The 21,770-nt window shown below is 43.6% G+C and overlaps 1 protein-coding gene across 1 annotated transcript in view; it reads left to right on the plus strand.

The window, feature by feature from the left end:
- SLC24A3 (solute carrier family 24 member 3) overlaps nt 1-21,770 on the plus strand; it is a 1,490,020-nt gene that overhangs the window by 272,031 nt on the left and 1,196,219 nt on the right. The window contains exon 2 of the mRNA XM_078648964.1: nt 12,231-12,359. Within this exon, the coding sequence (XP_078505090.1) occupies nt 12,231-12,359 (129 nt within the window). The remainder of the gene's footprint in view (nt 1-12,230; nt 12,360-21,770) is intronic.

Genomic DNA, 21,770 nt, shown 5'->3' on the forward strand with positions numbered 1-21,770 from the left:
AGGCGCACCTGCAACTGAAATAGAACCATTCTTTCAAAGACTCTATAATGGGAGTTACATTCTTATTGTAGACCGCAGATGCTGTAGTCTTATGCCCGGGACTCCTTATCTCGTCACTACGACGGCGAAGGTCAAGTGCTGTGGACGTTCTTTGTTCCCCAGCTCCTTTCCAGACAGGGAGGCAAGGGCATGGCCCGGTCTGAAAATTACTTCTATTCGAATAGACACTTTAAGCAGAATGAAAACAGTGCTTCTTCAGACGCCTACAAGGCTCACGTCATCTAAAGAAACGTATGATCTACAAGTCGCAAGGACGACTGCAGAGATACATACATTATTATCAACCAATTCCCCCGTACATTTCGCGGAAATCCTGAGCGAAATCTTAAATATTTCTGATACCACTGGGGTCTCAAAGGTATTTAAGACAGTATTTTCGATGGCATTAACACCATTCAAAGCCATACTGGGTATTTTTCCAGATTTCGTCCATTCGATTTTTGGCGGACTTCCCCTGATCCTAGGACTAATTGCAGGAATCCTATTCCTAGTCCTTATTTTTCGTTATGGCAACCCATGTCACAGAACAAAATCTCACGACAATGGAAGATACGATCCTAGCCATTGGATACCGGGACCGGATATCAAAAATCCTGGGACTCTCCCGGCTTAGAGACCTAAACATGACTTGGTTTCTATCATTTCGACCAATGTGGCAAAGGTGTGTTTTACCTGTACTAAGGTGTCTGCTATGCGGAGAAGAATGCGTGTTAGACACCTGTCTGACGCTACAATCGGATGCGCCGGTGGATGCAGATACACTGTTGGTTCCTACCAAGGTTCACGCACTGTGCTGCCCTCAAAGGCTGCCAATTCTGATGACGGCATTCCTGGAATCTTCACCACTGCGATTGAAGAGTAGTGAAGTTCAAGATGAAAGCAGCATCGAACAGGTACGACCTTCTGTCAGCAATGCAAATCAGAATGTCAATGGAGACAATCATGCGCACGAATGCATGGTTACCCCTATTTCCGACTTAGAGGAACTTTCCCATGAAGCTGTTGACAGTTTTTTCGAAAGCCTGAATGATATGATGTTCTCTCCGGAACAGAAATAGAGACTTTTGAGTAAACTCGCACACGGCGTTCCCTGAATTCGGCCTTCAACTTTAAAAATAAAGTCACATGAACAATTACAATCCAGTTCACGGACAGCAACTTTTTTCAGCAAGCCCCTAAAATATTTTTCTATATATTTTTTCCCGGGACACTGATCTTCTGCTTAAAGTAAGAAACTATTCCTAGAGAACTAAGATTTCTATTTTTTTTAGATACTTTATAGACTTTATATAGACTTAAGCTGCCCACTGGTATGTTCACAATAGATTTTATGTGATGAAATGGTTTCGACTTTTTTTCTGTATAGCCATATTAAGAGCCATTTCATGTGTATTTCTCATATACCAACAAGCAATAATGCATAACAATGCGTGTTTACTTTTGCATTTAATTCATAGCTTAAGTGCATACAATATATATGACTGCAATTTTTCAGTATATTTGAAAATTTCTAAATGCATTTATGTATTTTGGGGTGGTAAGGTATACACTATACTCTATAGTATGTTGTACTATGTTATACTATGCATAGATTAGTAGATATGACCATAGTTAGCGTGGAGTGGGTGTCGTGTATTTCTATAGGTTCTGAATCGATCCCCCTATTCCTGACCCTATTCTGGTTAAACTTACTAGCTAGTTAACTAACAGTCAGCCCATGAGGCAAGAAATCCCCCATGATGCAGATACCGTTATCTGACGCAGTCACACTACGGCACAGGAACGTGTTATCTGATTAGGTCATAACGCTTGAGATCTAATTAGACAAGCGATATTCCTCCAGCCCCTGATAAGGCATACGACGTTCTCATAACAAATCAAACCTATGACAACCTGGATAATCCGTGCGGCCATTGTTTTGATTTCACAGAGAACTTTAGTAAAGAATGTGCTAACGAGCAAGTCGTATGACATCTTTATTGACGTACCTATGTCCATCCTTACGTCAATCCCGGCACCTTTAAGGTATAAATATTGCCGACCTTGCCCTATGCAAAACACATGCGTGGTGACAAGACGGAGCAGCCATACTTGCCGAAGCAGAGAGCCGAAGCAGACCCCGCAGGCAACAGCCCCGCCTTCCTGACGCGCTGAGAGACGCGCTGCTATCTCAAGCCGAGAGACCCAGCACCGGCGTTTCTGGGCAGCCCTCGCAGGCAGCCTGGAATATCGAGAGCAGAGAAAGAGATACCATTCCTCATTCATCCTAAATTCCAGGTACAGAACTGAATAACCCCTCCTAGAGAATTCTTTAGTTATTCACTTGGCAAAAACAAACTTAACTTAAACTGTAACTTTCTATTCCCGCCCACGTATTAGACTTAGGTCAGGTACACGGGGTAGGCGTATTTAGAAACACCAGTTGAGTACGTTTAGTCAAATGTATATGTGTATGTAAATATATTTTAATCATTTTAAACATCATATGGCTCAGAAACCATATCAATGTTTTTACAGTATTATTTTATACTATTGCTTCTAATGTATGCACTTTACTTAACTATAAGTATCGCAATAATATCGATCCATTTCTCTTGTACGAGAAAAGAGACTGATCAATAAATAACATCTTTTATTGAACACGCCCGTCTCTTCCTTTTCTCTACATTCTGATGAGACTAAGAATGCACGTACTGACTGAGTAAAATAATTGCCTTGTGCTCACACGACTCTTGAGATTGACTCTTGATTAGGGGAGAGCAAAGTTGTCATGTTCTATGGTTGTCAGAAACTAAATCCCTTCTTGTCTAATCAGGGAAGTTAATCCTTCCTTGAACATTCGAGAAAGTTTCTAGCGAACTCTGAGCTTAGCTGGCAAACCCAAAAATTAAGTCTAGTATCGACAGTAGTAGACCTAGTTAACGTCTGGCCTAGGCCTTTACTGCTGTAGGTACTATTCCAATGCGCAGAGCCTATTGGGAAAATAGGAGCCACACTACAGAAGAGGGCTGTGAAGAGAAGTGTCTCCATCTCTGCCTTGATTCTCAGGGTCAGAAAGTTGCTGCAGGACTAGTGACACTATCCTCTTTCTCCTCCCTAAGTATACTGCAATTCAGGAATTGACAGTGAAACCTGATTGTCCCAGTGGAAATTCTCTCCAGTATATGGACGGGCATATTTACAAGCCCCTTGTGCTGCTGGTGGTATCGCTTTTTTTTACGCTCCCTGGCGCAGTGTGGTTCTCCATAATTACAACACCATATAAAGACACCCTGCATGGCTTTTTGAGGTATTTAAATATGGCCCCTTTTCACACAACAATTTCTGTGAAAAGAGCGTACCATGGGTGTTGCTGCGGCTGTTCCCACGCAACACTCATGGATTCTGCCATAATCACAGATTTACAACATTTTGTAAATCTGGGTGTGAATCCTATGCCTCACTGCAGCACGTATAGAAAAAGGAAAACACCTCACAAGATAGTTGTTGTGCAGGAAGGTGTCCTTTCCTGCACAAAAACAATCTCCCCAAAAACGCAGACACCCTTGCACCATGGCTCAAGGGCGCCTGCGTTGGTGCATGGCAGCCAATTGAGCACCAGCGCAGTGGAAAGCACAGGGAGGCAACATATTGTTGTAAATATGAAGGATCCCTGTGCTTTGAAAGTGACGCAGCAAAATGGCTTGCGTGTCGCATTGTTTCCCTTTCGTGTAAATATGCCCTGGATGGTGCACAACAGCTTGGTACCGAAGAAGCTGATGTATGCCTGGCTGCACTCCAGTGAACCAGCCATAAATAGACATTTCTCTACCTCACAGACAGGGGAAGCAGAAACAAAGAGAAATGTTCAGTGCTGAAATGCTGAAGAGAACTGTAGAGGATCAATGGGAACATATTGTACTGATTTTGTTGGGAGCCCAATGTAACTGGAAAACTTGGGCGAGTCTCAGAATGGACACTTTGTAGCTAAGTCCTTTCTAGGAAGAAAGCTTCCTTGCGCCAGTGTATTTTGTGTAATTGCTTTCCTGAAGTGCCAAAACCAAATGCATTGCAGCTCTCCATAATATTTATCCAAAAACAACCCAATTTATTGATGCCAACAGATTCGATATCTAATCAGATTTTCTTCATCTCTTTAGCATTTTAGTTATTAAATTATCATCCCTGCAAACAACTTGATTTAGGCCTTTTGTGTCCTTCATTTTGTTTGCTGTTTTGTTGTTTGGTAAGTTGTTGCAGAAGAACTAATGAATTTCTCTGCACAAACGCATTGCTGTTAGAGCCCAGGCAGAAAGGGTAATCCAGGATGTCCTCACAGAAACCAGGATGCGTTTTTAAAAGTTAGATTAGTCATTTGCATCATAACTCTTTTCTATAGGCGGTTATACTAATTGCAAAATTCCCCAGGCGCACACATTGTGTTCCATAGCACAGTATTCTGGAATACAATGTAACTTACTCCTGAAGGTTCGATTGGCCATTTGTTCCATAAGTATTATTTTTCGCTGTGGTGTGATTCAGATGAGTGTTATTACTTCATATCCTGGCTGTACATTCTTAGCTAAATATTTTTCTGAACCTGATCAAAATAAGTACCATTTATCCTATGCACCCAAGAAAAAATTAAAAATGATCTATTGAGTTCAGAAACAGAAAATACTTTAATCATTTTGCAAACATTACTCAAAGTATTCGTACCATATTTAAAAAAGGGTCAACTTTATTGATATTATTTCAAACCATAACTCATAATCCTTGTTTAAAGTCACCAATAAAAAGAAACTAGAAGACTCTTTTCCTTGTGACAGGCATAAACGGTTTTCTTGTGGCAGGCAGGAAACCTAAGTTCAGAATGGTGGTGATCTGGGGATGCAAATTTGTGCGATTGTGAGCTCATTTCCCAGTATTTCTTGTTGTTGCCTTTATGCTAGACCCAGGCATGGAATCCTATGCAAATTGTTCCCAGAATCAATAAATGTATAGCAGCACACGTTTCTATCTCGTAAGTCTCACTTTTTTTCTAAGTTCCCTGACGTCAGTATTAACATAAATACAAATGAGTTGTGGTTCTAAAACAGGAGGCTCCTAATCACGTCACATTATTGTCCTTTGGCAGGGTCTTACAGCCTGATTCATCAACGGGACGTTTTGCGTGGCCCTAATAGCGAATAATAGCGACTCGCTATCAAGGACACGCAAAACGGTATTCATGAATAATTTAGAGAAAATAAAGCGAATCGTACGCGGCCGCAAATACCGGTTGCGACTATCGAAATTCGCATAAAATACGCTATTTCCGGCAACATCCGTGTCGGAATTGCGAATTCTCTAATAGCGAGATCGTCAATAGCGGGACCTCAAATAGCGCGAGATCGGGAAAACGGGAAGTCGCATGTCGAGCACAGCGATGACATCACAACCAGGAAGCAGCCAGGGCCCACCCCCATACACCACAGTGAGGCAGACCTCGAGTCAGCAACTGGGACAGCTCCAGCAAATCTGTCAGGAAACTACTCAGCAAGTACAGTGCAGCAATGTCTGAGGAGGCTCTTCCTGGGCCCAGCAACACCACAGGGCGGAAGAGAAAGTTAAAATTTTCCGAGCAGGAGCTGGAGCATTTAATAGAGGGTGTGGTGTCCAACCACTCCAAACTCTTTGGGAAGGACTCTAGGAGGGTGGCAGAACAGGAAAAACGCAGGATCTGGCAGGGCATAGCGTCCACGGTGAACTCCGTGGGTGTGGCGGACAGGTCACTTGACGAACTTAAAAAACGCTGGTACGACCTCCGAGGTCGTGCCAAAGAGAGGGTGGCTGAGCGCCTTGGAGAATCATCAGGCACAGGAGGGGGAGAACCTACAGTCCCTCCAAACACCCCCATGGAGGATCAAGTAGAGAACACCCTGGAGACAGAGGCGGTCATCGGAGTGACTCATATGGACTCATCCCGCACCACCCAAGACACCCGAGGTAAGTGGCATGCGACTGCGACCCTGTCCCCTATGAATGTCCATGACCAATTAGCCTCCCATATTGTTCCATAGTCATGCCATCGTTCCACATCAGGTAATGCCCTGAAGCATTGTGGGACATGTAGTGTGGCCACAATGTAGATTTACCACAATGCAGCCAGACAGGTACCAAAGTACGCAAAGCCATAGCCAGTCAGGGAATGTCACCCAGCATGCATGTAGCAACTGCACGTGTGACAGATACATGCAACTAATGAACGTCCACTTCCCCTCACAGGTGGTGCAGACAGCAGCAACAGCGAGAGGCTGCAAATAGATGAGGAGGCACCGGATGAGGAGGAGGTGCCGCCACATACACAGCCACCAGCCCCTGCCCCAGCAACTACTCCTGCAGCCAGGTCCACCACCAGGGTGCCTCCTGCGTCTGGCGCAGCAAATACTTCCGCAGCCAGGTCCGCCACCAGTGTGCCTCCTGCGTCTGGCGCAGCAAATACTTCCGCAGCCAGGTCCGCCACCAGTGTGCCTCCTGCGTCTGGCGCAGCAAATACTTCCGCAGCCAGGTCCGCCACCAGTGTGCCTCCTGCGTCTGGCGCAGCAAATACTTCCGCAGCCAGGTCCGCCACCAGTGTGCCTCCTGCGTCTGGCGCAGCAAATACTTCCACAGCCAGGTCCACCACCAGGGTGCCTCCAGCCCCTGCCGCACTAACAACGCCTGCCGTGACACCACCAGCAGCTGGTGCTTCTACATCAGGGCCTGCAACAGCGGCAACACAGCGGCCACCCACTGTGTCAGGCCAGCAGAGCAGGCGTGGCACGCCTCGCCTGCAGACCAATGCACCTAGCAGCAGGAGGGGGATTGGACCGGAGCTGGTGAGAGTGAGCGTGGAAAGACGCATGCTCCGTATACATCAGCTGCAAGCACGGCAGCAAGGTGCCATACAGCTACAGCTGTATAACATTGGGCGCAATGTTGCCGGAGTGGGGGACCGGATGGACCGCATGACGGCAGTCATGGAAGGTGTGGGTGAGGGAATGGCCAGCATGACTGTAGCCATGGCAGGTGTGGGGGAGGGTATGGTCCGCATGACTGCAGCCATGGTGGCCAGCACTGCTGCAAATACATCGCAGCGCAACGCAGCACGCCGCTGCCACCGGCAGCTATTGACCAGGCTGACCGCCTACACCAGGTCCAATTATATCATTAGCAATGCCACATCACAGTTGTCGCGGCGGTCCCTTGCGCAGCAGCAGCAGCTCATCCAGTGCTGCGAGGATGTGGCCAGGGTCCTTGAGCACCTGACCAGTGCCGTGACAGCACTACACCGTCCTGCTCTACCTGCCACTGTTGGGGGTGATGATGCCAGTGAGGGGACATCTAGTGTGAGCAGCCACTCTGCCTCACACGTAGGGGCACTCAGGTGCAGCACCAGGCCCACAGCAGCTGCACATGCCATGGATGAGGATGAGCCACAGAGGCGTTTGGGTGGTACGCGCAGGAGGCGCACATGACTTTCTATGACTCTTACAGGCACAGGCTGAGTATAAGCCTGCCCTGTCCGTTCCACACAGCAGTATGCTGAAATACTGTTAGCAAAGACAACAGTTAAAGTGTTACCATTATTGTGAATGAAACAATTATATTTATTTTAGCAGCACTCATTGGCGTAGTGTCATTATTGATTTCTGTATGCATTTGTGATTTGTGGGGTGAGGGTAGAGGGTGCATCAGAAACTGTTCAGTTTGATGTGGTTGCGACATCTGTGGCCTTCAGCAGGATTCTCCCCGTGTGCATGGCGCGCATGAGCAGGTGGCCGGTCGTCCCCTTCAGATTCACTGCCAGATATGTCGACAGGTATCCGGCGCTTGGTTGCAATGTTATGAAGTATTGCGCAGACAGCCACAATGCGGCAGCACATTGCAGGACTGTAATACATGGCCCCACCTGTCTTGTGCAGTATGCGGAACCTGCTTTTGAGCAACCCAAATGTCCTTTCTATGCAGTTCCTTGTCCGAATGTGCGCAACATTGTAGCGCCGTTGCTGGGGTGTAGCAGGGTTGAGGTATGGGGTGAGGAGGTAATCACGGAGGGCGTAGCCACTGTCACCTGAATGAGAGGAGCAGAGGGTGAGTGCCTGTGCTGCGCTGCTACTTCATAGCAATGTGACATTGTCAACAAAGTGTACTTACCAAGTAGGTGTCCTTCCCCAAAGTCTCCCCTGGCCAGTCGTGTGTGGAGGCCGCTGTGCCGGAATATATAGGAGTCATGGGTACTCCCTGGGTACTGGGCCACAATGTCAGTGATGTAAGTCTTGGCATTGCAGACCATCTGTATGTTGAGGGAGTGGTAGGACTTCCGATTGCGGAACATATACTCCGTGGCAGCTGGTGGGCAGATGGCGACGTGGGTACAGTCTATGCATCCGAGTACATGTGGAAAATGTGCTACATTGTAGAATTGTAGCTTGGTCAAGTGCAATTCCTGTTGGCTGGTGGGAAATTTTATGTATCGGTGTACCTGGGTAAGCATAGCGTCAACAAAAGTCTTGAGGCAGCGTGACATGGTGGGCTGGGATATCCCCCCAGCAGCCGCTACTATCCCCTGGAAGCTCCCAGAGGCCAGGAGGTGCAGGCTACACAATACCTGCACATGTGTAGGCACCGCATTGGTACGCCTTGTTGGGTGCTGCATCAGGGGGTCAAGGTCGTGTATGAGCTGGATTATCATTTCCCCATTCAGCCTGTATTTTGCATATATCTGCTCTCTTGTTTGGCCCAGCAAGGTGACCCGCTGGCGGAATATCCTCTCCTGGATCTGGCCTCTCCTCCGTGCTGCTCGCTGTAGCCTTCGGCGCCTGACGACCATGTACATTCCTGGCATTGTGGAACTCCTAATGCAGCTGCTGATTGTCCTTATGTGTGATTGGTCAGGCCTGAACCTGTTACTGATTGGCCAACTGTTTTTTGAAGAAAAAAAATTCCATGGCTTTTATGGTTACCACCTGCTTTGAGTTGTCCTTAATTTGCGCCGCGCAAACAGCGATTTTTGGGTTTTTCGCTATTTGCGGTATTTCATGAATACCGATTGCGATTGTATAGCAAAACCGCAATTTATTTCGCAAAATCCGTGGATTGACGCATTTTCTGAATCGCTAATGCTCTCCTACCGGGTTTCTGCGAATATAATTGCGTATTCGCTATTATGTGTTTGCGATTTAATGATGAATGCCGATTACCGACATTGCGCCCGCAATTGCATTTTCGCAGCGATTGCGGGCGCAATTTAGCTTGATGAATCAGGCTGTTAGCTTTTTCAATTGGATAGAGTGACTGAATACAGGTGCCAATTTGGCTCTGTGCTTCTGTCGCTGCATAGAGTACACTAACCCTTGCAGTCTTCCCTTCATCATATACAAAGTGAGTAAGTCGAACTTTCAGAGGCCTATGCACAAACCCTACAGGTCACAAGGCAGAATGTTACGTCTACAAAGCACGTAGGCCCCTTTTTTCCAGCCTCTGTAAGTCTGTCACTTCCCCTCCATATAGACTTTGTTTTTGGACCCATTTACTTTTTCTAAAGAAAGGTGTCAAATCCCTTCCCCACCAATCCCACCAGGTTGAATGTGCTCTAAACCACACCGAATGTGATCATTGGCTGAAAGAAAGCAGCTGGGAGAGTGCTTAACAAATTACTATGTTTAAGACGGTTGGTTGTGTGTCGCAAAATGCCTTTGTGCTTATTTTTCGGAGCCTTAACAATTCGACCTTTATAATGTTGCAGGATCCTAAAAGTGCAGGCGCAGAGAGTCTGCTGGTATTCTAAACAGTGTTTAATTAGTAAAAATATAAGTGCTGGTCCCCAAAATATTTTTCAGGAGGTTGAGCATGCGGAGTTTGTGGTCCAAGGCAGTTTCCATACCTTACACTCCTCTTATAAGGTCATGCCCCCAAATGCCTCCTTGAATAGCTGTCCTCCAGGCCCTACATTTGGCCCAGGCAGAGAACAGCATGCACATCATCCAGGAGGATTTTATTTTGTATTTCCATTACAGCTGTGGATATAGAAGAAGGGCTGCCAATAAAACAAATGATGAAGTATAACTCTATTGGCGGTCCCACTTCAATTTATGTAGTCCATTGTGGAAAATAAAAAAAGGACTGCTCAACTGCGTCTCACTCCTCTAGGAACTCAAACAGTGGCAGACTGTGACCGAAGGAATGTTTCAGAGGTCACAAAAGTCTCAGGGCCCCATGAAATAAATGTTGTCCGCTGGCAACTACCGGCACAAATTAAGTACTGTTAAACATCTATATTTCTAACACTTATCATTTGTATATCTTTGCACATATTCTTGTCAGCACTTCAAAATGTCAATGCACAGTATTGGGGACGTGTGTGGATGAAAGGATGAGGTCCCTTCAGGAAATATGGCAACATTCATTGTAAAAATCACTAGGTTTATTCAAACATAAGAATCATCAAAGAAGGTCAAATGTAATTAGTCTCAGTAATTAGTGTCAGATTCAAATCAGCATCAACAACACATAGTAATAAAGCCAATTGACAGAGCTCATAACATAGGGAAATTAGCCATAACCAAATATAGTTCAATAGCAAATTAGCATTAATCTTTTTATGACAAAAGCAAATTAAAATGAGATGAATAACTATGGGAAACAGACACTTGGCTTTTCAGTATAAACATTATTGTCTTCAAAGTCTTCAAATGAAAGGAACCATATAATATAACGGTTTAATGTTATGGTGTTTGCTCACAGGGTCATAGTCACAAAGGTAAATGTGCACCTGTAGACTTACTCATGTGTAACTTAATACTAAACCCAGTAGTAACTTTAAACGTTTTTGCTTTTCAAAATCTCCGAGTGTAGAGTTATTATTACGTGGGAACTTATATGGTTCTGCCCCTCAAACCAGGGGGTAGAGCCTGCTAGAAAAGTATTTACTAGTATAAAGTTGCCTCTAGTAACTTTTCACACATAGGTGGAGGTCTAATCCACTATGGTGGAGATCTCCAAAGGGTAAAGTATAGGGAAAAAGAAAGTTTAAATAATGATTTTAGAGACGATTACCACATACTTTAATGTAAAATAAAAAGTAAAAAGAACCAAAAATAATTGTTATACCTAGAAGTAAAAATAGAAATGTTACAGCACAATAAATCACCAGATTAAACGTTTAATAAGTAATTATATAAATAAAATGTATTAATTACATTTATAATATTTCTAAAATCACATCCTCACTATTTTTATATTCAATTACTGTTTAGTAAACTTTGCTAAAGCCTTTTTGTTCAATTAATCTGAATTATGTGTTATTTTATTTAATTCTTTCTAAACAAAATTTAATGTATTTAATTTAAAAAGATTGAATACAGCTTTTAATTCTTAAAATAAGAAATATATATCAAATATAAAATTCTAAATAATGTTATATATTTCATATTATTTCTTATAGGGTGTTTTTTGAGTCCCCCCTCCATTATTTTCTATGCCAGTGTGTTGCAGTACCTGTAAGTGGCTATATGAGGTGCTGGACTTACTCCAAGACTAGGATGGAGTACATTTATGAATCTTGTTGGTCTTTTCGGCTGTGGTAACTTTACAAGTGCAGTTTGTGAATAGAAATGATCTTACCCTTTTGTGGGTGTGTGTTTGCATTTGCATGCCCCTTCTTAAACCTCTCCTCAACTCTCTCTAAGTCCCTTCTTAGGTCAAACCTCCCCCATTTAGAAGTAAGTATTTTTCTTTTTCTGGCCACTCCACCAGGTTTCTCCATCATTTACCACTAAAACTTTCACACATATTTGAGGAGAAGACCACAAGTAAGGCGGACAGCTCCTGATGGAAAAGATAGGTTAGGCGGTGTTCTCCACATGTAGGTTTGTGAACAGCATTTTGTAGCATGTGAGTAGTACTACTGAAGATGGTTTTTAAAAAGGCAGGAGCTTGATCTTCCAAATAAAATGAGACCCACTAAGGCAGAGCTTCTAACTATTATCAACAACTAACTTCAATCTGGAATGTTCTTTCTATGGTAACCGCTGTGGTGTTCCAACCCCCCCCCCCCCCAAAAAAAATACTGCCTACTTACCACCTGCAAACACAACCACAAGCTAAACACTGAACACACGTTTATGAATTTCTCTTTTATGCTCACATGTGGCCTTCTCTCTGCACAGGTTACAGTGAGCTCAGCTACGCCATGGAAACAAATGACAAGAGGAACGAAAGGCGGTTACTCTGGGTGCTGGAGGAGAATGCCACTGGGACCAGGGAACACTGGCACCGAAAGAACTGCACTGAACCAGGTGAGCAGCCTGCATCTCTTCTTTACAGACATATGTGGTTTTTCCACTCCTGTTGTCTGGGGAACTGTCTGATCTCGGTAGGAAGGCACATTGCAGTCCCCATTGACCCACAGAGGTGGTTGCCTGTGGCTACTTTATGTTACACATTCTTTGAGAACTGCTTGCCAGAGATGATTTCAAAGTGGAATAGATACATTAACGATGCATGATAAATGTTGTGGGAATGCACTTTTTTTTAAGCTACTTGGTAATAGATTTAAAAATGCAATGTCATAGTGCAGTTGATTTCATGAGTCGATAGTCATACATTTTCGTCAATGGCTGTTTTGTCTCACTGCTGCGTTAATATTGCAAATGCGGCTGTCTTCAGTGGGCTTGAAGTGATCAAAATTATTAATAGAGGGCTAACACTATGAAAGAAAGGCTTTCTGTTTTTCCAAATGTGTTGCTGCTTCAAATGCTTACAAATATTGTGCATAAGCCATCTTCTTCCAGTGGAATTCCTTATTTTGTGAGGCGATATTGAGACAAAATCAATGGAAACTTGCAATAAAAAGATGAAAGTTGCTTTTTGGTTTCCTCAATGTAGGCCATGTTTCATGTTAAGAGTCAATTTGGTTAATTTATTGAAAGGTTACTCTACTGAATCCCTAAAGCGCTCAATGTGGGTTTTTATGCACCACGGTAGACATTCATAGGTGTGAAGACTGCTCCATTTGATTAGGTTGGGTTGGCTAGGTCATAGTCCACACTAATCCACGCCAATCAATCACTTTCGTAACTTGAGACAGTACAACCCAAAGGCCAGGCAGACAAAGAATGGGTTGTAACCCAGAATATCAAGCACACAAAAATTGTGCTACCAAATTATCATAGCAAGAAAATTGACTAATATTATGAAGGCCACCAGGCAGCCCCATCACAGATTTTGAGGGGGCTGATTAGATCGGGGGAGGGCAGACACCTTATCTCCTTGTTCTATAAAGCTCTTCAAGGTGCCCTGATGAAGAGTATGTACAAAGCGAAAACAGCATTGGGGAACAGATTTGGGGGAAGCCATTGAGGATTCAGACTGGGATCCTGCATGTAGCCTGGTAAAGACGTGTCCTGTAAAGAACAATTTTAACAAATCCAGTTTAAGTACCTGCACCGAACCTACTTAACACTGGCCTGGCTCATTAGTATTGACCCTGGCAGGGCAGCTAAGTGAACACATTGGGGGAAGGAGGGTGCCACATTCATACACCTGGGATGGCACTGTGCAGGAGTGCATGGTTTCTGGGAGGAGGTGTTTTCCCACATCGAAGAATTGATGGGAATCCCCATCCCTATGACACCTGGCTCTTGCCTCCTGGGTATAGTGGTAAAACCCTGGGGACACAAGATCTCACCCAAACTCGTACAATTAGCACAGCTTCTTGCTAATAGATGAATAACTATTAGGTGGATGGGGTGCCGTACTCCAAGTGAGGCCTTATGGATTAATGATGTTCTAGAGGGGGAGTTGCAGAAGAACAACACATGAGAATTTCTCACATAGATGATAGAGCCCCAGAAGACTTGGCAGCCTGGGGGGCAATGCAGGATGCTTTCAATGAACATGGAGACCCAGATATGGACTCCAACCTGGGTGATCTTTAGACGTGATAACACACAACGCATAATTGAGTAGGAGAGCTGACATGCCAAGTGAGGAGTTTGGGGATATTGAGGTCTATGATCTGTATTCTGACGTGGTACATATGATATTATTTGTTGCGTGATGTCCTTGCTACTCCACAAGTGGAGAAATGGGATTTGATACTCGCACTCGCTCACATGCACTATCTGTTGTGAAGGTGGGTTAGATTGTATGTATTTAAATGCATAAATAAAGGTTTTAAAATATATGTATCATAAAGGTGGAATATTCAAATATTGAGAAGGTGAGCATATACAGATAAGTATAGGTTTACCATTTTTAACTTTTGTTTAACATACTTGGAAGTTATATATATATATATATAATCAAGGTATACTATGTGGAGTTAATTATGGTAAAGCTATACATACCTATAAATTCTTACCTTCAAAATGTTTTTGTAGTCAATATACTGGTTGCAATATTTGCATTGCATGATATTTCAAATTCGATAATTTGGTAGTATAGCCAACATTCTTCCCTACCACACTCTTTATTCTGCATGGCCCGTGATCCGACATGATTTGGAACTGGCTGTTCTTGAACCTATGCTGATTTGCAACCATTGAAAAACCTATGTGAGCTTAATGTTTATGTACGTTTCTTGCTGATTGTGAGGGGTTCTTCGTTGTAACCAAATGCTGGAGACTCCTTTCACTGACGTTTTCATATAAGTGCATATTGTGGATACATTTTCTGATGCAGATGATACCTTTAGTTTTAATATTACTAAAGGGCATCCAGATCCATTGGATATTGCACTGATTTGACATTCTCTTGCCAAAGGGAGATTCTAGCCTGTTATTAGGTACCCTATTTTCTTCTGATATGTTTTGGCTGAGATAGGTAAATTGAATCAACAATGGAAAGTGGTTTGTGGTGCGATATTGACATTGCTCCATTTTTGATTGCAGGGACAGGTCTGTTCTGAGCAATTGAACTCTTTAAAGATACATCACAATAGGGGCCTGGGTACAAGGCTGACTTTGGCTAAGCCATTTGGAATGCTTTGACTGCTGGCAGGGATCGAAACGCTATCGACACCTCACACTGGATGATTTGATTTGATTACTAGTTAAATCACAACAGTGTACTTTGTGCAAATAATTTTCTGCAAAGATTTGGAATACATGCAGACTGCCTGTTTTTGCCTCATTCATGTCCATATGTGTCACAATTGTCTGTTATACAGTAGTAGGGCACAGGCTGTGTCCCACTTTTGATATTGTATTTAATTGACTTACAAATTCAACAATTGTGTTATTAAACCCTGTCCGGCTGGACAGTTTATATAGACTTCAATTTCTGATCTATATTTATTCACAATCATCATTTATTTGTTAGGGACCACTGTTCCTTGAAACAATATATGCACCCAAAGTCCCTCACCTATTGCTCCTTTGGGTTTCCCTTGTACTTTAAAATAGTTGACTGCTGGCACTAGCACCTCTCGTTTCCCTGTTTTGTGGGTTCAGTGTCAGGGGCATGAAGCAGACTGAAAATCAGATTTTTTATTTACCTGTGAGGTGTGAAATTAGGACAGATGCTAATAGCCTTCCTTAACATCATTACTTTTCCCTTCTTTCCACTATATCCAGTGGCGTTCACCATTGGCAAATTATTGAGGGGCAGGCAATTGACAGCAGTTAAATCTCTGAAAACTGGTAATGATGCTTAATTGGAAGTCATGAACTACAAATATGTACTTCCTAGTTTGGTTTTTGAATAAATCGAATTTGAGACATTTGAAAAACAAAAGAATGACTTTGTAAAATCAACATCATGGCAATATTCTAACACTACAGCAATTAAAGTCATGCCTGCTGATAAAATGGACACCTTATTGTTACCCATTCTCGCATTTAATATGGTTAGTCATCCCCATACTACTTCCCGTTATTTAGGCAAATAGGCCCACGTCATGACAACAAACCCTTGAAAGAACTAAGGATGACTGCACTATAGCATAGCATCCTTAGTTCTTTCGACCCTGACTCCCCCGCCACCACCCCAAAAAGGCGTAATGTGGGCCATTCATCTCACGGCTAATCTAACCTCCCTTCAGTGTAATAAGGTTCCTGAATAACAAAAGGGGTAATGGTAAGTATTGGCTTATCAGGGTAAATTTCTATAGCTTTTCTTCACATTAAACTATTAGGTTCCTTTTCACGTCTGTTACTGTTGGTCTTTTTGGTTTACAATCTGGCCAGTGCCCCTAAGACTCCAGTAATTTAGTACTCAATTGAAAAGACACATCCAATGTCTTTGAAAAGCAGGCTGCAAGGCAAAGTGCCATTTATGGCATTTGTCTATTTAATAAGTATACAAAACAGTGATGGATGGAATGATTGAATGAATCACAGCCTCTCGTAATCACTCGGGCCGCATCCCAATCCATTGTTATTTTGCACACCATGCCACACCTCAATTTGGACCCAGCTATCTACAAACCAGTCTTGACCCTGCTACAATAGGAACAGTCCAGCACGAACTGCCAAACCAGGTCCTCCATGAACTGGAATGCAGGCAACCCAGGACTAGTTACGCCCTAATTATAGGTTCATCAGCCAGGTACATCTTGGTTCCAGTGACACAGTGTGCACTGGCCTATGTCTTGGTATATCCGTCCCACATAGGGTGACACTCTAAGTGTACAAAACATTGATGGATGGAATGTTTGAATTAATCTCAGCCACAGGTAATCACTAGGGCTGCATCTCAATCCATCATTATGTTGCCCACCATGCCACCTCAGTTTGGACCCAGCTATCTCCAAATCAGTCTTGACCCTGCTACAATAGGAACAGTCTAGCCCAAACTGCCAAGCCAGCCAGGTCCTTCCTGAACCCACCAGGACCAGGTTTGCCCTAGTTATGGCTACCTCAGCTGGGTACAGCTTGGATCCAGTGACACAGTGTGTAAGAGACTCCTGTCTGGGCATTCCACAATAAATATACAAAACAGTGATAGGTGGAATGCTTAAATTAATCTCAGGATGGATTGGGATGCAACTCCAGTGATTAACAGCAGATGAGATTAATTTAAGCATTCCATCCCTCACTTTGTTTTTTATGTCCTATTTATCTATTTAAGGCATGATAACAAACTGCCTTTGCTTGGCAGGTTTGAAGTAGGTCTTTTCCGAGCCAATTGCTCTTTGCAATATACCTGGAACAGTCTCGCAACCCACGTGCCAGAGTTCAGTTCTTGCTTTATAAACTAGCAAACAAAACATGATTCACTAGTTTGGGTAATCACATCTTCCTCTCTCTCATATATATATATTCATATTAGAACTAGACAAATCACTCGGTATTTGGGTAACCTTTTGTGATATCTTTTAAAATAGTAGTGTTTGCCACCTCTTTTACTGAAATATGAACTGACAAACTGTTTAATCTACATTTGTATTTGATACTGTTTCTGCGAAATTTGGTTTTGTCATCTTCAAGCTGAAGATTTTACCATGAGTTTGGTTAAGGGCTATGAATTATTTTTTCCAATACAAAATTCAGTTCAGGGCAAGGAGCTCGGTGTTGAACCCGAATATAAATTGTGATATGCTGTAGGAATTTCAGAATTTATGTAACAAATTATAGAATCACTTTTTCTGTAGCCATTGCTGCACATTATATAATGTAGGTGTGTACTGATGGACCGCCAACATCTTATAGATGCAAATTTGTTTCTCACATGGACAGAGTGCTCCATATTGAACCTCTCCTCTATTTAAGTCTCAACAATTCCACAGGAAATAATGATGGCCATCAGAAGAAACTCTTTACTGATCCTGCACATTTAGATATGACGGCAAATCCAACAACCTGCTGTGACCCCATTGATCTGTACCCACCTTTCTGAGGCACTGCACATGAACCCTGCTTTATGCGGTGTGGATTAGGTGGAGGACTATAAACCACAAACTCTTCATACTGAGTGCCCAGCAGTGCCAATCCACACCACAGTTCTCAATCCCACTTGTTAGGTTGGATGGTCAGAACTACCTCATGAAACACCATGAAGCAGAGGTATTGCAATCTCAGTGTTTGTGGTCGAAATGTAGGTGGCCATGGTCAAGGTTATGGTTTTCAAACCAGTAAAACTTGCATTTTTCACTCCCTTAAAGTACAAACCCCATGAGTTAATTTCCTCCATATCCACGGGTCATATATTGATACTGAAGGGACACATATATGGATGAAGTTGTGGTGTGGATCTTCGGTACAAAAGCACGCCCACAAACTATGCAGGCTCTTTTTAATCTTCTGAATTCACTTACATAGAAACAGTAGTGTGCTGGACCTCTGCTCTTATAGCCAGGATTAGGGCACCCTCCGATTGTGCCTTGCTGACATTTCGTCTGGATCCAACGAAACTGAGGGTGGATTAAGTGCCTGTCTTTATGGCATTAGTAATGGGTCGGGTGAATGGGTAGTCTGACCAACGGAACAAGGAAAATAATGACTCAGGAAGGGATTGTGCTCACCTGGAAGAATCACCGTTTATCGCATATGCACCTTTATGCGGATCTTGGACAGCCAACTCTTACCTCTGGTGCGAGGAAGTGAGGACTTCCTTGACTTCTTTGTCGGTGTCTCTGGTCTTCTTGTGCTGGCTGAAAGCTTTGATGCAGTCAAGGTCTGCAGCAGCAATAGGAAAGGCCAGCAGAGCTTCAACAGGGCATCTTGTATAGTTCTTGCCTTTAGGAAATTAGCAGCATTCAATTCCATGTGCAGGAAACAATGCATCAGGATCTAAGCAGGTCTATTTAAATAAAGATCTTCCTTTTGCCGAAAGGAACCTCCTGCTCATGTTTTTCATCCTTGCAAGTTGTTAGACTGTCCACTGCCAATTAATGTAGGTGAATTCCATGAGTTAAAACATCCAACCAGTCTTTGTGGAACATATTCCCTATTCGTAGAGAATGTTGGGCAGAGCAGACCCTGCCCTGCTCCCAGGATGCACTATGAAAGCTGGTGTTGATGTGAAGCAGTGACTTTCACTCTCTGCTGTGTTTTTTAAAGCTTCAGACTGGTTTTGGGGAAAGATGCAAGAGGGAGGAAGAAGAGTTTGCAAATTGACTGAATATGTCCTTTCTCTGTAGTGAGCAGTCAATCTCATCTCCCTTTACGCTCTCCTACAAAAAGACCGCGGATGGGAACGAAGGGTAACAACAATGACAGGAACACTGAATGTGACTTTCATAAGTCTTCTATCAGCATCACCCTGATCTTTGCTTTTTTTTTACTGCAAATTCCATTTAAAAAAATGTTTCTGTGAGTTCATATTCATTAAGAATATAAACATAATGGGGTGCACTTACAAGAAATGACTGGACCTAATTTGTATGCAGTTGCCAGTAGGCATCACCCTTGGATAAACCTGCTGCACAGCGAAACTGCGTAATCAAGGTGAATAGCCATAAACTTGCTAAAGTGTTTAAGTCGACGACCCCTCACAACCTTTAGGTGATGGATGGGTTTTAGCTATGCCCATACAAATGCATTATCTGCAAAGGGCAACTATCACCTTCATGGGCATAGGGGAATTCATTATACCTTAATTATTCTCAACTAGGGATCAGTACTGTGTCCAGAGCTAGATCTAATGATAGCTGCTCCTCATGTCATTATTTCCCAAAGATTTTGTTTTTTGTTTTTGCTCAAGACGCCACCATTTGTAGAGCTTGTCATCATAAAAGAAAATTATATGGGTGCAATAGTCATAAAATAATTCTATGTTTTCTTTTAGTAGAGCAGTTCATTCTAAATATTACATAGAAAAGATGAAGTTAAATTGTGTACTCTTACCAATCAATCAATCAATCAGGGGTTTATAAAGTGCGCTACTGACCCGTGAGGGTCTCAAGGCGCTAGGGGGGGAGGGGGAGTGCAGCTCTGGATCTGTCGAAGAGCCAGGTCTTGAGGTCCTTCCTAAACGTGTGCAGGGCCGGGGAGCATCTGATGTTCACGGAGAGCCCGTTCCAGGTCTTGGCTGCGATGTAGGAGAAGGCTCTCCCACCTGTTCTGTTTCTGCAGATGCGGGGGACCTCTGCCAGGGTGAATTTGGCTGAGCAGAGGTTCCTCTTGGTTACGTGGAAGGATACTCTCTCGCTGAGGTATTTGGGTCCAATGTTGTGGAGTGAATTGTAGGCGTGGGTGAGGAGTGTAAAGGTGACCTGCTTCTTGATGGGAAGCCAGTGGAGGTCTTGTAGGTGTTGAGTCATGTGTTAGTGGTGTGGTGTCCCAAGGACAAGTCTGGCTGCCGCGTTCTGGATGGTTTGGAGTTTGTGTAGAAGAGTTCTCTTGATTCCGGCGTATAGGGCGTTGCCGTAGTCCAGTCTGCTGGTTATGAGCGCGTGGGTGATGGTCCTTGTGCAGTCGGGGGGATTCATTTGAAGGTCTTACGGAGGATGGGCAGGCAGTTGAAGCTATTGGAAGCGACGGCATTGATCTGGCGTTTCATGGAGAGGGAGGAGACGAGGATGATGCTGAGGTTTTGTGCATGGTCTGTAGGGGTGAGTGGATTCCCGAGGGCAGAGGGCCACCAGGTGTTTTCCCAGGCAGAAGTGCAGGGCCTGAGGATGAGGACCTCAGTCTTCTCTGAGTTGAGCTTCAAGCAGCTATCCTTCATCCAGGCTGCCACGTTCTTCATTCCTTTCTGGAAGCAGCGTCTGGTGTCTAGGGGTTTCTTCATGAGTGAGAGGATGAGCTGGGTGCCTTCGGCGTAGGATACAATACTGATCCCATGCTGTCTTAAGATGGTGGCGAGGGGGTGTAGGTGTTGAAGAGCGTGGGGGTGAGCGATGATCCTTGGGGTACTCCGCAGTTGATATCAGTGGGTTCGGAGAGGAAAAGAGGGAGTTTGATCCTCTGAGTTCTGCTGGAGAGAAAGGATTGGATCCAGTCAAAGGCAGTTCCTTGTATCCCTGCTTCGTGAAGTCTGGCTGCGAGCATGCAGTGTGAAAAGGTGTCGAAGGCTGCAGAGAGGTCTAGGAAGATGAGTGCCGCAGTGTGTCCCTGTTCGAGTAGCATGTGGCGAGGAGGGAAGTCTCGGTGCTATGGTTGCTGCGGAATCAAGACTGGGAGAAGTCTAGGATGGAGTACTCTTCGATGAAGGCGGTCAGCTGGGTATTCTCAATTTAATCCTCCACTGTGCTTCCTAACTCTCCCAGTAAGGGTGAATGGAGTGAACATTTAAAAAAACAACTCTTCTTGAAATATTGACGTTAGAAGCAGCTACCTATCCTAATGTACACCAATGGTGTCTCCAGACAATGCTAGATTTGGAGTCTCTCAAACTCAGCCCAAAAAGAAAAACATAAAGTGAAAATTCAAGGCCAAAAGGAATAAAAAATGGGATGGAACAGCTAAACATTCAACCTTAATTTGCACACACAGCAAGTTTGATTTCTTTCTATCAATAGTTGACTTAAAAAAAAAACGAAGTAAAATCACATAAAGTAGTCGTTCAGCGTTGAGTTCTGGTAGTAATCCGAGCACACAGAAAATGCTCATCTCTGCATCTTTTATACCCACTACATTTGTGAATTACACTCGGATGTGGTTACAGAATAAAGAGATAAAGGCAATGACTGAAAAAGGGATAAAGTGAGACAGAAAGGGCTGCCAATAATTGTTTTTTTAGGCTTGTGGCGGTCCGGCTGCTTTCAATAAACAAAATATTATAATGACACACAGCATTGTTCATGATGACAGGCTTGAGACATT

This window comes from Lissotriton helveticus, chromosome 6 (genome assembly GCF_964261635.1).
Source record: "Lissotriton helveticus chromosome 6, aLisHel1.1, whole genome shotgun sequence".
Classification (NCBI taxonomy): Eukaryota; Metazoa; Chordata; class Amphibia; order Caudata; family Salamandridae; genus Lissotriton; species Lissotriton helveticus.